Raw genomic sequence first — 15220 nt, 5'->3', positions numbered from 1 at the left:
GGGCGGCGGGGATGCGGCGCGGGCAGATCCGCGCCCGCTGCGCCCAGGTAGGAGCCGTGCGGGGGCTGGGGGTACCCGGGGTGGGGGGACAGGCTTTGCCCCTGGTGCCCCCAGTTCTGCGGTGTCCCGGCTGCAGGGAGCGGGGTGAGCCGCTAAATTCCCCCGGAGCGCGGTTACACCGCGGTACTCCGTTAATGAGCTGCGGCGTTAATTGGTGTTCGCTGGCTGCAATTCTCTCTCCGGTCTTCCCTCCGTGCCCGCGCTCCGGCCCCTCGCAGGGGGCAGCTGGTGGTTGCGAGGGGCGTTTGGCGGTTTTGGGGCATTCCTTTCCCCCCCTTCCCAAACGGGAATTCAGTTCCTTGGGGTGGCGATGCTTCACGGCTGCGCTCGGAACAAAGGACAGCAGCTGCTTTGGGGTTGTGCTTTGTGGGAGTGTTACTAAATTTAGGATGATTTACTGGTGGCCACGGAGATGCTCCGAGGGCTGGAGCACCTCAGCTCCGGAGACAGGCTGGGAGAGCTCCTGGGAAAGCTCCAGGGAGACCTGAGAGCCCCTTCCAGTGCCTAGAGGGGCTCCAGGAGAGCAGGAGAGGGACTTGGGACAAGGGTTTGGACTGACAGGACAAGGGGGAATGGCTTCCCACTGCCAGAGGACAGGGTTAGATGGGATACTGGGGAGGAATTCTTCCCTGTGAGGGTGGGGAGGCCCTGGCACAGGTTGCCCAGAGAAGCTGTGGCTGCCCCATCCCTGGAAGTGTCCAAGGCCAGGTTGGACAGGGCTTGGAGCAACCTGGGATAGTGGAAGGTGTCCCTGCCCTTGGCAGAGGATGGCACTGGCTGGGCTTGAAGGTCCCTTCCAACCCAAACCATTCTGTGATTCTGTGACAAACTATAAATCTCTCTGTGCTGCCTCAGACTTGGAGAATGATGGTTGTTTAGGGTTTGGCTTCATTTGGGATACTTTTCTCAGCCATCACAGCTCCCTCTCACTTGTGCACATTTCCAGTGAGCTGAATTCACCAGCACAGAAATAAATGGTTCTGTGAACCACAACTATACAAAGAAAAAGTGGTAGAAGTGATATTTGGCTTCAATTCATGATGCAAACGTGAAGCCTCATGTAGGAAACCCTGTTTTGTGGGATTCTTTTTGGGTTTTACAGGTACATTTCTACGTGTGAAGCTCCCTCACACTTCCCGTCAGCATTGTAATCATCAGGTTTCCTTTTGGTTCCAGAGGACATCTTAAATCATTTTTAGGAATACAATAGAAAGCAGGTCTTGCTTATCTTTTGGAAAAATACCTGGAGTGGTAATTTACCATCTGTTAATGTCTTTAAGATTAGCAGCTGAAAGCCTGAAACTTAGTCCCAAAAGGAGGTAAAAAGTTTATAATCCAGCTCAGTAGCACTTAGGAAATGAGCAGAGAGATTAAATCAGGAAATTTATCTGATCAGTAAAATGATGTTTGCTAATAGCTCTTTGTTATGGCTTGGGGACGGTAGAGAAACTGGCAGAAAGGGAGGGAAATGCTCAGCAGCAGGAATGTAAAATCCCATTGCTGCTTTTTGGCAAAACAGGATTATAGGATCACAGAATGGTTTGGGTTGGAGGGACCTTAAAACCACACAGCTCAGCTCGTCCCAGCTTCTGCTTCTCCTTCATCCTGACCGTCACTGCCTGGAGGTGCAGCCTCAGTGTGCCCAAAGGGATTGTTCCAGCCTTGAAATCTCTAATATCTTGGTTGTGTTTTGGGTTTATTTTTAGTGTCTGAGAAATAACTGATACACAATGCCTTGGTAAATTCAGTGGTGAACATGGTGGTGGTGCTGGGTTGACAGTTGTATTTATGATCTTGGAGGTCTTTTCCAGCCTTAACAATGCCACAATTCTATGATGTATGAAAATTTGACTCATCTTTACATCCCCAGTCGTTGGCACCACGTGAAGAAAGGTGGCTGTAGTGGACCATTATTGTAATAAAGCAGATAAGGTCCACATCCCTTCCCAGCTGTATGAGAGAGATGGCAGGGTTTTCCTGCTATTTAGCAATGGAATTTTATTTTCCTTTGCTGCTTTATGTATAAGAAAGATATTAAAGCATTAGAGAGTGTCCAAAGGAGGACACGAAGATGGTGAAGGGCCTTGAGGGGAAGCCATGTGAGGACACTGAGGGCACTTGGTGTGTTCAGCTGGAGAAGAGGAAACTGAGGGGAGACCTCACTGCAGTTTCAGCTTCCTGGGCAGGGGCAGAGGAGGGGCAGGGGCTGAGCTCTGCTCTGGGGGGACCAGGGACAGCAGCCAGGGAATGGCTGGAGCTGTGCCAGAGAAGGGTCAGGTTGGATCTCAAGCAAAGGTTCTTCCCCCAGAGGGTGGTTGGGCACTGCCCAGGCTCCCCAGGGCAGTGGGCACAGCCCCAAGGCTGCCAGAGCTCCAGGAGGGTTTGGATGATCCTCTGGGGCACAGGGTGGGACTCTTGGGGATGGACCTGTGCAGGGCTGAGGGATGGACTCGATGGTCCTTGTGGGTCCCTTCCAACTCGGCATGTTCTGGGATTCTGTGATCTCACTTGAGCTTCCATCCTCAGGCCTGGCACTGATCACCAGGTGCCATCGGTGCCCCGGCCTGGCACTACCATGGCGCTGTTCGATAACCTGTCGTGCCACCACTCCATCGACGACTTCCGCAACCGCGTCTACTCCTCGCTCTACTCCATGATCAGCATCATGGGCTTCGTGGGCAACGGCGTCGTGCTGTACGTGCTGATCCGGACGTACCGGCAGAAAACGGCCTTCCAGGTGTACCTGCTGAACCTCGCCCTGTCCGACTTCCTGTGCGTGTCCACGCTGCCCCTGCGCGTCGTCTACTACGTGCACCGGGGGCACTGGTTCTTCGGGGACCTCCTGTGCAGGGTCGCGTCCTACGCGCTCTACGTCAACCTCTACTGCAGCATCTTCTTCATGACCGCCATGAGCTTCTTCCGCTGCATCGCCATCGTCTTCCCCGTCCGGAACATCAACCTGGTGACGGAGAGGAAGGCGAAGTTTGTCTCTGTCGGCATCTGGATCTTCGTCACGCTGACGAGCGCGCCCTTCCTGCGCAACGGGACGTACCAGCACGGCAACAAGACCAAGTGCTTCGAGCCCCCGGAGAACTCCCACAAGACGAACCTGGTGGTGATCCTGGATTTCATCGCCCTGTTCGTGGGTTTCATTTTGCCCTTCGTCGTCATAACCATCTGCTACGCCATGATCATCAGGACCCTGCTGAGGAATTCCATGAGGAAGAACCAGGCGAACCGCCGCAGGGCGGTTTGGATGATCGCCATCGTGACGGCCACGTTCCTGGTGAGCTTCACCCCGTACCACGTGCTGCGCACGGTGCACCTGCACGTGCTGCGCCTCAGGAGGGCCAGCTGTGAGGATGCCATTTACCTGCAGAAAGCCGTGGTGGTGACGCTCCCCTTGGCCGCTGCCAACTGCTGCTTCGACCCGCTGCTCTACTTCTTCTCGGGGGGCAACTTCAGGAAGAGACTGACCACGCTGAGGAAGGGCTCCTCCTCCAGCTTGTCGCAGGCCTTCAAGAAAAAGTTCTCTGCGAAAGAGAGGGATGAGGAACCCTTTGGAGAAAGCCAAAGGGAGAATGGAAAGGAAGCTGTGGCCTCTTCATAAGGAAGTTAGACCTTCCCCCGAGAGATCTCAGGGCATTGGAGATCTCAGAACACTTCCAGGAGACCTGATGGGGGCTTGCAAGCCTTCGGTGTAATTAAATATGTCATAATGACCGTGGACAGTTCATGGCTTGGTGGTAGAGCCCCTTCCCCAGGAGCATTGCTGGGACATCCACAGACATGTAGGACAGAGAAACCACCACCAGAACAGTGTTGATCTGCTGACAAACTCTTCAAAGCCTGTGTTTGGGCACTTGCTTCATTTCACAGCTCTCCCCAGAGCGTTAATTCTCTGAGCCAGTGGGAAATGTAAACACAGTTTGCTGTTCATGGCACTCAGGGAGCTCCTGACAAACAACCAGGGCAGAGTTTTCACTGAATCTTCAAACAGCTGCTAAATTATTTATACAGCAGAGCCCAGGATAATTCCAGCCCTGCTCCAGCTGCCTCTGCCTGGGATCTCAGTTCTCATGATCCTGATGTGTGTGAGACTCGCAGGGTTGGTACCTGGGTCTGCAGATTGGGATGGGCCCCTCTCCCACCCCCAGCAGCAACTTTGGTGGGCAGCAGATTTGCCAGGATTTTCTGAAATCCTAGAAAAACCTTGTTTTCAAATTGCAGTGTCTTACTGTGGGGGATAAACTTGGAATGAGGATAACAAGGAAACTTATTTCAGTGTGACTGGTCCTGTCGGACTGCAGGGTCTGGGTTATCACTCCAGTTCCTCAGGAGGTTTCAGGTAAAAGTGGAGTTCTGGCTGCTCAGAGTCCAGTGCAGGATCAGGTTCACCTTTCTCAACATTAATCAAGGTTTTTTAAAAAGCCCTATATAATATTTGATCCTGTTCCAGAGTGTTCACCTTGCGGAAAAGGCAACCCAAGGCTCTTGGGAAGAGCTCTAGGAAAAGCTGGAGATCCAGAATCTGAATCTGGATGAGACTTGATGCTGAAAAAACACTGGGCTGTGTTCCTTCTGTAAAGGAAAACTTCAAACCCTTGGCCAGAAGGAAACATTCCTGTAATTTTCCAGTGGATCCCACAAGAAGGTAACACTCCAGAGCCTGGCTGGGGATGTGCAACCCATCAAGACAGAAATAGAAATTCTTGTAGGATTAAAGCTCTTAGTTGGAAAAGTGGTTGGTAAACGACCAGCGAGTATGTTTGGATTTGGTATTTCTGAAGTTACTTGATGTTATCTTGAATAAAGAAAACAGTTTCAGTAGTGAAGAATAACAGTGAGCGAAAGGAGTTTGGCTTGGGGACAGGGATCTGCTGGAGAAATTGTCTGTACAGATAATTAGAGTGAAAATTCAGTCTGTACACCACAGTCTGCACAGCCCTGGGTCAGCCAAAGGCACCTAAAAAAGCAAATTCACCTGCAGAACAAATGATGGATGGGAATTTTCAAAATCTGAAACTTCTAATGCAATTTCAAGGATCTGTTTAGGGGCAGAGGGCTGAAAGCTGCTCCTGTAGAGGAGGATTAGAATTCCCCTTAAACCTGTGGGAAGACAGAGCCCCTCATTCAAAGCCAGAACTGCTGACTGATCGAGGAAAAAATGTGTAAGATTTGGCTAAAATTGTTTTCAAGGGTCAGCATTGAGTATTAAAGTTGTGTCTCCAGCCTTTAAAGGCATTGTGCAACTGTAAATAAAAATCTTCCTGGGAAACTGTTTTGGAATATGTAGAAATAATATGCCCATTCCCAAATTTTAAATTACTGTACAGTAAAGCTAAACATGTGTGTATATATGTATGTTGCAAAGCATTGTACCAGAGGTATTTTTTAACCTTTTGCCTTTTTTATTTTGTTTTATATTTTTTATTTTATAGTTATGGCAGGAGAAACGGCAGCTTTTTGTGTGCAATAGGAAAGATTTAAAAAAAATATTACTGAAAATGAAATGAAAATGTTGCGAGTTAATTTTAACAATTACTGTTTCCTGTGTTTTGAAGTCTCTATTGCAGATTCTTCTTCCCTACAATAAATTTTTGTCTGCACACAGCACTGAAGTGTAATATTTGCTTAATAATAATAATTTATAGTGGTGTAATAAAAACACTTAGAGCAGCACAGAAGTTGCTGAGATGTTGGGGGGACTCCCTGGCCCAGCATCTTGGAGATAATTTGGTCCAGCCAAACTGGCCTTTGCCATAGCCCAAATTCCCTGGACTCAGGCCACCACCTGGAGCTGCTGGTTGGGGACCTGCTGGAGCCAAACCACTTCTGGTGGCTCTTGGCTCTGGCTGCTCTTGCAGAGGTGGAGCAGCTCAACAAAGAGCAGCTGGGACCTCAATAAATTTGGATTTTGTAGACAAAAAAATGCCTGGAAGATGCTTGGAGGGAAGTGATGCTCTTGGTGAGGATTATTTATTTGTGTTCCTCCATGGAGAAATCTGCTGAGAATGAGGTTTCCTACTTGGCTTTCCCCCAAACAGGTGCTGGATGTGCAGTGGGATGTTTGCTGTAAAGCTCCAGCCTGCAGAGGTGAGGAGGGAACTTTGCCCTGGGCTCCCAGAACTCAGCTCCAGGTGAGAGCCGGGCAGTTGTCCCTGCTTGGGATACAAAAGCTGCCACCCTGGCAGCAAATCCCAAGCAGGGTTTGCTCAGGAATAGGGACTTCGAGAGAAATTTATGCAGAAAAAGAGGAATTGCTCCTGTTAGAACAGAGGTAGGAACTGTGGCATTTATAGGGGCTGTAAAAACATGACAGGGGCTGGGCAAAGGGGATCAAGTGTCACCCTGGTGCGGTGACAGGAACGCCTGGAAAAGGAAAAGGAGTGGGGCGGATTTTTACTGGAAACTGGACTTTTTTCAGCTGCATGTGCTGCAGTTCATGGTCCGATAGTGTCCCCTAGTGCCGAGCTCTTCCTCGGGCCGCTCGCTGCTGCTGAGGAGGTTTCCTCTTTTTTTGTTTTCTGGTCCAGCTCCAGCTCCTCCCCTGTCACGTTGTCCCGTTTCCTCTGCTCTTGGTCACGCTCGGTCCTCTTCTCCCACTCCTGCCCACATTTTATTTCACAATCTTTGCGTTTCCCTCTCCGCCTTCCTCTTGTTTTTTGGTCTTCCAGGAAGGATGCTCCAGCTGGGAAGGACCCAGCCAAGGACCCCCTATAGCCACAGGGACCCCAGCAGTGAACAATGCCCCCCCTCCTGCCCTGGGCTCCAGCTGTACCCTCGACTTTCCCTAAAAAATGCTGTTTCTCCATTGAATGACTGTGCCAGCACAGACCTTTCATGGAAGCTGGTGGTGAGTCCAGCCCTTGGGCACCTCATTGTGACAAATGTCCCACCAGTTTGGCCTTGGTGTGTCTGGAAAGGTTATTTTTGATAAAACCAGGATAGCCCTGGGAGAAAAGCTCTGGAAAAAACTGGAGTCCAGTTGTTTATAGCAGTGGGATGGTCCTGCCTGTCTCCCACCAAAAGAAAAGGAGCACCTGCTGCTGCCCCATGGGCACGGCTGTGAAGTTCAGAAACTGCCCAGAGGACGTTCCCACCCTCGCTCTGTAAACTGTTCTCACATAAAACTCTTGCAGGATGTTAGAAGCCAACAGCTCTTCAGTTTAACGAGCAATAAACTCCAAGCACTGGCAATAAAGAGAGATTTCCTGCTCTGAGCCAGGTGCCTTCTGCCCCCACCACTCCTGGGCAGGTATTTTGGGGCTGGAGGGGCTCAGGGCATTCCCACTGCCTGAATCCCCCCCGCCAGCTGCAACAGGGGTCTGTGCTCTCAGAAGCTCCAGGTCCTTTTGAAGGAACTAATTCTCCAGTTGACTCCTAATTTAGCATTTTTTCCCCCATTTCTACTGTGCTCTGACACTGGGAGAGGGAATTCTTCCATGTGGCAGGAGGGCGAACTCTGGGCTCTTTATCCTTCACCTACGGCAGCAGAGGGTATGACCTGATTGCTGGGGGGAAATGAAGCAGCAGAAATGAGGGAAAGTCCATCAGATTTTAAAATACCATCAGTGTAAGCAATAAGATGCCTCAGAAACATTCCTGAAAGCAAACCTGAGGGTTTTGTACCACTCAGGGTTACAAATCCCTCTCGGGATTGGCAACACTGGGAACTCAACCCTCCTTCTCCCAGACTTTTAATTCCAGCCCTGCGAGTGGCCACATGTGCAAACAACTATCTGGAGTATTTGCAGACTTCACTTGAGGGTGAAATGTGCCCATTTCATTCTGTCAGTGTGGTTCCTTACGCCTCAGAGAAGCCAGGCTGCGCTGGGAGCAGAGCAAGGACCCTCTGCAAGGTCAGTAAATACATTCCAGATGAGTCTTCAGCAGGTTGGGAGGGGATAAAGGGAAGGAGGTAGCAAAAACACACTATTTTGATCATTAATAAAAACCCCGTGTCCAGGAACACTCCTGTATGTCTCTGCTGGGGAAGGCAAAGACTAAGCAGAGGTTGTTTTTGCTTTGGCCTGCTAAAATCCCTTTATTTGTGAGGAGCATGTCTCCGTGATGCTCTGCTTGAGCTGAACTTCAACAAGGCTGAGGTCACTTGGCTTGTTCAGCTGGAGAAGAGGAGGCTGAGGGGAGACTTGTTGCTGTGTCGCTGTCTGCAGCTCCTCCCGAGGGGCAGCTCCAACCTCTGCTCTGTGTGAGCAGGGACAGCACCCAGGGAAGGGCTGGAGCTGTGCCAGGACAGGGTCAGGCTGAGTCTCAGGAAAAGGTTCTTCCCCCGGATGGTGGTTGGGCACTGACCAGGCTCCCCAGCTCCAAGGCTGCCAGAGCTCCAGGAGCGTTTGGACAATGCTTTCAGGGGCAGGGTGGTACTGTTGGGATGTCCTGGGCAGGCATGGGAGTTGGAATGATGATCCTTGTGGGTCCCTTCCAGATCAGGGTATTTTATGACCCCACAGCCCCAGGAATGCCTCGAGGGATCAAGGACAAGAGGCACAGCACTGCCCTGTGTCCCCACTGTGGGAATCACCCTCGGCCAGGGCAGGAGGCTCCTGCAGGAATGTTATCCCTCAGCCCATGTTGGGATGGTGCAAAGGGCTCATGAGGGAGCTGCTGAGTTTGGGAACAGTTATTGCAAAAGGCAGAGTGTGGCCTGACTGTTAGAATTGCATCTCCCCCAGGATCAGCCGAGGCTTTATTTCCTTTGTGAGTAACCTCCCAGCCAGGACAGCCCCTCTCTCTGCCCTTCTCTCCCAGTGTTACTCACAGGAAGCTCAGTGGAGTGATGAGCACACGCTGCTTACGTGAGTGGGGGTTGAGAAATGCTGCTGTGCCCTTTCACCACGATTTTTCAAGGAAAATTGAATGAAAAGTTCCCTCTAACTGGCCTTGAGTTGCTGCCTCCTGTCAGCAGCATCTCCTCCCACACGCCTCGTGTCCTTGGTCACCCCAACTCACCATGCCAGAGGGTCACAGGACTTCAGAGCTGGGATGGGTTCCTCCTCAGGTTTTCCTGATGTTCGGGTGGGAAGGGCATGGTAGCAGCTTCCCTGCAAACCTGGAGCAGCCTCCTCACCTGTGTGGGAGAGCCTGTGGACCTCAGTTTGGGGCAGTTCCCTACACGAGCAGAGGAGCTGGAGCAAGGCTGGAGACCCCTTAGCAGCCCCAGTGATGAGGTGGCCCACAGGACCTGTCCCAGAGAAGATCCACAAGCCAGGCACAAGGTCTGTGTGGTCCCAGGCTGTGCAGGACTCAAGGAGGGCAGAGGTTTTGTGCTGAACTCAGGTGGACTTTCCTCTTTTGGATGCAGCATGATGACTCTGGTCAGGGTTAATCATATCCTGTGGTAGGAAAAACAGACCTCGAGGATGTGAACTAATAAAACAGAGGTGCTGAGAAACGGATGTCAAAGCCCTGGGGGACAGTCCAGCACCTCCTCAGGTCCTGGGTACCTTGGGATGTCCCAGGAGCCTGTTCAGGTCTGAACTGTGCTGCTAATACCAGCCAATGGTGGAGTTTGCTTTCACTGTAATTAAAACTGCAACTAATCATTATAATCTGGGCTTGTTCTGAGGGTCAGCAAATGTCCCTGGTGCATCTGCACGGGCTCTGCATTGATGGCTCCTCCATGGCAGAGGACACTGGAGGTGCTGGGCAGCAGAATCCACAGCCACAGAAAGTGGCACCAGTGATTCAGCCCAAATTAAACGTGCAATTAGGGCAACTCTCTCTCATGGTGAGAAGTTCTGGTGATGAAATAACTCCAGCTCCTCTCAAACATCCAATATCACACCGAGTTTGCATAACTATGAAGACATGGATCTCATCCACAGCTTCCAGCAAGGTGCCTGAGCTCGTGGCCTCCTCCACCAGCACTGACCCCACAGCAGAGCTGTATATTTTGACTTTTCCCTGTTTATTTCTACTGGATGTTCTTCTAAAACAACAGTGCTCCAACGAGGAGAGCTGTGAGAAGAGACAGTGTTTACACCTCACACTCATGGAGGGCACATTTCATGGGTAAAGTGACTCTTAGAAAGAAGTTGTTGGAGTCAGTTGATAGTTGCAAAGGGGGAAAAAGGAGAAATACAGTGTATTAGCCATCAAAGCTAAAAAAAACAACACAGCTAGGAAAACATTCCTCCCCCACAAATCAAGGACAGCAATAATGACAAGTTAAAGTTGAGAATCAATCAAGAAATCTTTCCCAATTACCACCTCTTTTTCCAAACTACAAGGATAGTGTCAATACAAACTGTGCTCTCCTGGGGTTGGAGGGAGAGGGAGGAGATTTGGGGCTGTTTGAAAAAATAGTAAATTGGGGCAGTTAGCTGTTATTTCGATTTTATGTTAAACTTCTGGGGCTTTACTTTCAGTTCAGTGCAGCAACACCACAGAAGAGCGTTACCTTTGCCATCCCAGCTCACACAAACAGTTTGGGCTCCTTTTGGATGGAGGGATCGACACTTAAAGACTCCTAATGATTGGTTTTGCTTGATTTTATAAATATAAACCTGCTCATCCAAGGGCAGCGGTGAAAAGGCTGAGCAACAGCCCCTGGTGTTGCTGCCCCAAAGATGAAGGGCTCCGACAGCATTTTATCCACCAGAAGGAGGATTTTAAAGCCACATCAGCTTTGATAAGAGCAGGGATTCCCAAAGCTCCCTGAGTGGCACCATGACAGAGGCCAGCCCTGCACTGCTGCAGGACACGCTGCTGGCACGGCCGGGGGGGAAAAGCTGAAGTAACAGCCAAGAGGGGAAGTGAGAAGCACATTGCTTCACTTTTTGATGAAACAAGAGTCCCGCAGTTCTCTCAGATGTGTGTGTTTGTTTTCAGAGAAACGGCCAGGACAGGCACACGTGATGGTGGGGGAAGGACTTGGTGGCTCTCCTGGGGTGATGACCACAGTAGGCCATTCAGAGGTACAAATATTTCATTTTTGGAGGCTTTCCCTTGCCTCCAGTAGAAATGTTTAGGATGAATAAGAGCAAAGAGGGTCATTTCAAACTTTTTACTGCGTGAGGGGGTTCAAGCTTTTTCTTTCCTGAGGTGGGACCTCCACAGCTGTGTGGTGGCCACGGTGGGGTTCAGCTGAGTCACCCTTGGAGTAGCAGAGGAACTTTGGGCTCAGGGGTCCCAAATCCATTCCTGGCACACAGGAGCTCACCATGCCCCTCTCACAGCTCTAACACAAAACTGTCCTCGTTGCTGTCATGTTTCCCTCACCCCATTACTGCAGGAACAGAGCAACTCCTGTAGGACTGGGGCTCCAGATGTCCCTGCCAAGGAGGGAGTGACATTCCCAGCGTGTCAATGAAGCAGTGAGGCACCAAGTCACTCTCCAGCACCTTTTCCAGCTGGGATGTTCACCCTGAGCCCCCACCAGCTCAGGATGACCACCAGTGGTGTGGCCAGAAGCCCTGCCCAGCTCCAGGCCACACTCAGGGAAATGTGGGCACAGCCCCAAGGCTGCCAGAGCTCCAGGAGCGTTTGGATGATCCTCTCAGGGACAGGGTGGGATTGTTGGGGTGTCTGTGCAGGGCCAGGAGTTGGACTGATGATCCTTGTGGGTCCCTTCCAACTCAGCATATTCTGGGATTCTGTGAAGGGCTGCAGGAAACTCCTCAATTCCATCAGCCTCCAGGAAGGCACAGCAGTGGGGAAGGAAGTGAGGATTATTTTTCATAATGGGAAGGTGGGAAGAGGCCAATTTGGGGTTTTTTTCTGCTTTCTCATGCACTAAAGTGTCCTCAATCATTTTAATCACAGGTTCTCTCACAGAAATCTGCTCTGCCAGTCAGACAGTGGTGAAAGGCTCCTTATGCCAGAACCTCATGTGGAATATCCCTGCTTAGACCTTCCCTCTGAGGATGGAAAAGCAGATCCACGACAATCTCCAAATGCAGAGCATTAGCCCTGAGCAAACAAGTAGATTGCAGTAATGGATACAACATGGAGGGTTCCTCGAGGAGCCAATATTTGTATTTTTCTCAGCTGCATTTTTGCTTTTTCTGGGTGGTTTTTTTTTCTTTCCTCTCTAGCCTGGAGTGCTCCCAACTGCCTCATGCCATGTGGCTGCTTCTTATTTGCACCAAAGACCTGATTCATGGCTGCTCTGCACTTTGATACGTTACGTGTGTTCCTGCAAAGCAGATATAAAAATGCTCATTGGAGCGTGGAAAGTCCTCCCTGCAGGGCTGAGGACACTGATCCCATGGGAAGGGGATGGTGCTCCAGCTCCAACGTGTTGGTGGCTGGAAGAGGAGCCCCCAAGGCTGGGGGGCCTGGGCCTCCATCAAGTGAAAAATAAAAAATAAAAGACAAAAAAGAGGGAATGGAAACAATAATGAGGAATGGGGTTATTGTAGGAGAGAGCAAGTAAAAGGGGTTGTTTGGGGACAGTGAGGAAAATGCCAGATAGGAAAGAAACAGTGCTCTGAAGAGAGACAATGGAGAACTGGAGTGGAACAATTGAAATCCCATGTGGACAGGGAGCAGGGGGATCAGGGATCAGGCTTTTCCCCAAGGTGCTGCAGCCTCCAGCACACGAGCTCGGGGGGTGGACATCAAACACTGTGCACAGGGCTGAGGGGAAACTTCGGTGCTGATGTGATGCCAGAAGGGAAATGGGTTTTCACTCCCTCAAAGTGAACAGGGGGGAGTTAGAAAATGGGCAGCAGCCAGAAAAACAAGTGAACCTGATCACCTGTGGAAAGGTGGGAAAGCTGCTCCACACGCCCGGCAGGAAGGAAACAGCCCAAACAAAGGGATGAGCATCACATTACACCTGACACAGAAATATTTCGGGTTGCATCAGCCCTTCAGTGCTGAGGGGTCACCTGCAGCTGCCCCGGAGGAGCCTCTAGAGCAAGTCAAACAGAGATCAGTGTTTAACCAAAGCCTCTCTCTCTTGTCTGATGGAATAAAATCAATTCCAAATGTGGAGATTTCAATGCCGGCTGTAATTTTGTTACAATTCAGATTTATTCTGCTCTCTTTCTTTCCTTTTTGTCCTTCCCCTCCCCTCTATTTTCCAGAATTTGGCTCTGATGCCTGTTCTTGCTCTCCAAAGACCCTTCTCAGCTGAGTTTGATGCAGCAGGAAATGAGCCCTGCCCTGCCCAGGGTGTGAACCCAGTCCTTCCAAATCCCCAGTTTGGGATAAAAACACAGGACTCAGGTGCTTCAGCATCTTGGAAATGTTCTCTTTGTGCAGAGCAGCAGTAAAGCACGTCAGAGATGGTTTGTTAAACACTCTGATTTACAAGAGTTAACAGTGAACTCACTTTGGCTTTTCCTTTCAGCACTGGAGCGAGGACGAGCATCCTCCAGCTCTAACATGTTTCAGTCATGGTTGTTTGGAGCATTTCTGAGGATCCAGCTGCTCAGTGACTCAGCACTGTGACCACATTCCAGGTAGGCAGATCTGGGTGAGCCCCACTGGCCCTGTGACCAGGGCAGCTGAAGAACTGCCCCTGTATCCACCTGGGAGCGATGGCTCTGCTCCTGCTCCTGAGCCTGAGCTTTCCCCCTGCTGCCATGTCCCTCTCCCATGTGCTCTGGGAACGCTGCAACACCAGGGAGTGAGGTTGGGATAGGTTCCATCCCACAAGGAGACCGTGTTTCCTTCAGCTGTCTGTCCTGCTCTGGAGCAGAAGGTCTGCTTGGTGCCACGTTCCGTGTGCTTTCTGTGGCACGTGCTTGGACCTGCCTGTTCCCAGCACTTTCTTGTGGCACAATGTTCTTCAGCCTGTTTGGATTTGTTTGTGGGGTTTTTTTTGCTTGTTTGCTTCTTGGCTTGGAGAAAGAGTTGTCAATTTGTGGGTAAACACAGCTAGTGTTTGGAATTGGACTGAAACAAGATGTTTGATTCCTATCTGGGCCCTGGCTGAATAAGTCGAGGAGAAATGGAGCAGAAAGACCTTGCAGAAGGTGGGAAAGGTGTGTGGGAGAGACCAGGCAGGTGCCCCACAGGCTTCTGCTCCTGTGGTGATGCCGTGGAGAGGAGCAGCTCCAGGCTGGGGCTGAGAGAAGCGAGGCACAGCTTCCCTGCTCCAGGTTTTCAGGTGAGGAAAGTGTTGGTGCTCAGTCAGTGCTCGAGGCCATGGCAGATGGTTAGAGGGTAAAGGGGAGGGTAAATGCTCCCAACTCTGGTTCAGATTAGATATTATGAAGATTTTTTTTTCCCCCTCAAAGTGCGGTCAGGCATTGGAATAAGTTGCCCAGGGAGGTGGTGGAGTCACCATCTCTGGAAATGTTCAAGAGGATGTGGCACTTGGGGACGAGGTTTGGGGGGTGATTATGGTGGTGCTGGGTTGATGATTGGACTCGATAACCTTGAAGATTCTGTGACTCTTGCAAACTAACAGACACCTTTAGCCCCCAGGGAGCCTCCAGGCCCTGAACATGCCCTTCCAGCCACTTTTCCCCCTCATTTCAGAAGCAGCTGGAGTGCAGTTACTTTGCCACAACTGGTTGGCAGCTCGTGTCAAGCTCCAAGAGGATCTGTCCTGCCTTGCCATGCTCCCTGGAATCCTCTGGCACATTTAAAGGTATCCAGTGGCAAGGAGGGAGCTCCAGCCCTCCTTCCTGCACATGAGGGTAATGAGGGTGAGCTCAGCTTTTCCTCCTTTTGCTCACAGAGAGCTCAGCAATGGGCCAGGGTTTAATCCCCTTTTCCCCCCAGACCCTGTTGTGTTCCCAGCCTCGAAGGATGGGGCACAGGGACCTGCAGGTGCAGCTGGAGGTCAGGACACGCCGTGTTTGCTCACAGGCTGCGCCACATAATGAGTGAGGGAACCATAAACCAGATGTTCTCTGTCAAGTGCAAATTCCCCAGCTCTGAACTTCATCCCTTGCACTTCCAAGAGCCATAAACACCCGGTGTGTTTGTTGTGGGCTGAGGAGGGCATTTGGTTTGGCCTTGATGGTGACTTTGTGCCAACAGCTCTGTGGATCCAGGGGTGATACCCAGTGAGTACACGTGGGATTTCGTGGGAGAACATCTTTGCAAGGGGTTCCTGGGCTGGAGGGAGTGCTCAGGGGGTTCTGGGGCCTGCTTGGAGAGAGAAGCACAGACAGCAAAATGCACCTTCATCCCCTGCCAGACTTCCCTGTCAATCCACCCTGGCCTGTCCATACTG

General features: G+C 50.9%; 1 protein-coding gene across 1 annotated transcript; it reads left to right on the top strand.

Moving 5' to 3' along the window:
• Positions 1 to 2397: 2397 nt before the first annotated feature.
• Positions 2398 to 6188, top strand: CYSLTR1 (cysteinyl leukotriene receptor 1). Its single transcript, XM_051787966.1, has 2 exons — positions 2398 to 4714; positions 6108 to 6188. The coding sequence occupies exon 1, from the start codon at positions 2636 to 2638 to the stop codon at positions 3668 to 3670; it is 1035 nt and encodes a 344-aa protein (XP_051643926.1). The 5' UTR covers positions 2398 to 2635; the 3' UTR covers positions 3671 to 4714; positions 6108 to 6188.
• Positions 6189 to 15220: the final 9032 nt, after the last annotated feature.

Source organism: Manacus candei, unplaced genomic scaffold (genome assembly GCF_025592945.1).
Source record: "Manacus candei isolate 608988 ecotype Guabito, Panama unplaced genomic scaffold, ASM2559294v1 h1tg000003l, whole genome shotgun sequence".
NCBI classification, from domain to species: Eukaryota; Metazoa; Chordata; class Aves; order Passeriformes; family Pipridae; genus Manacus; species Manacus candei.
Note: the sequence above shows the minus strand (reverse complement) of the source record. Positions and strands in the feature narration are given on the sequence as shown.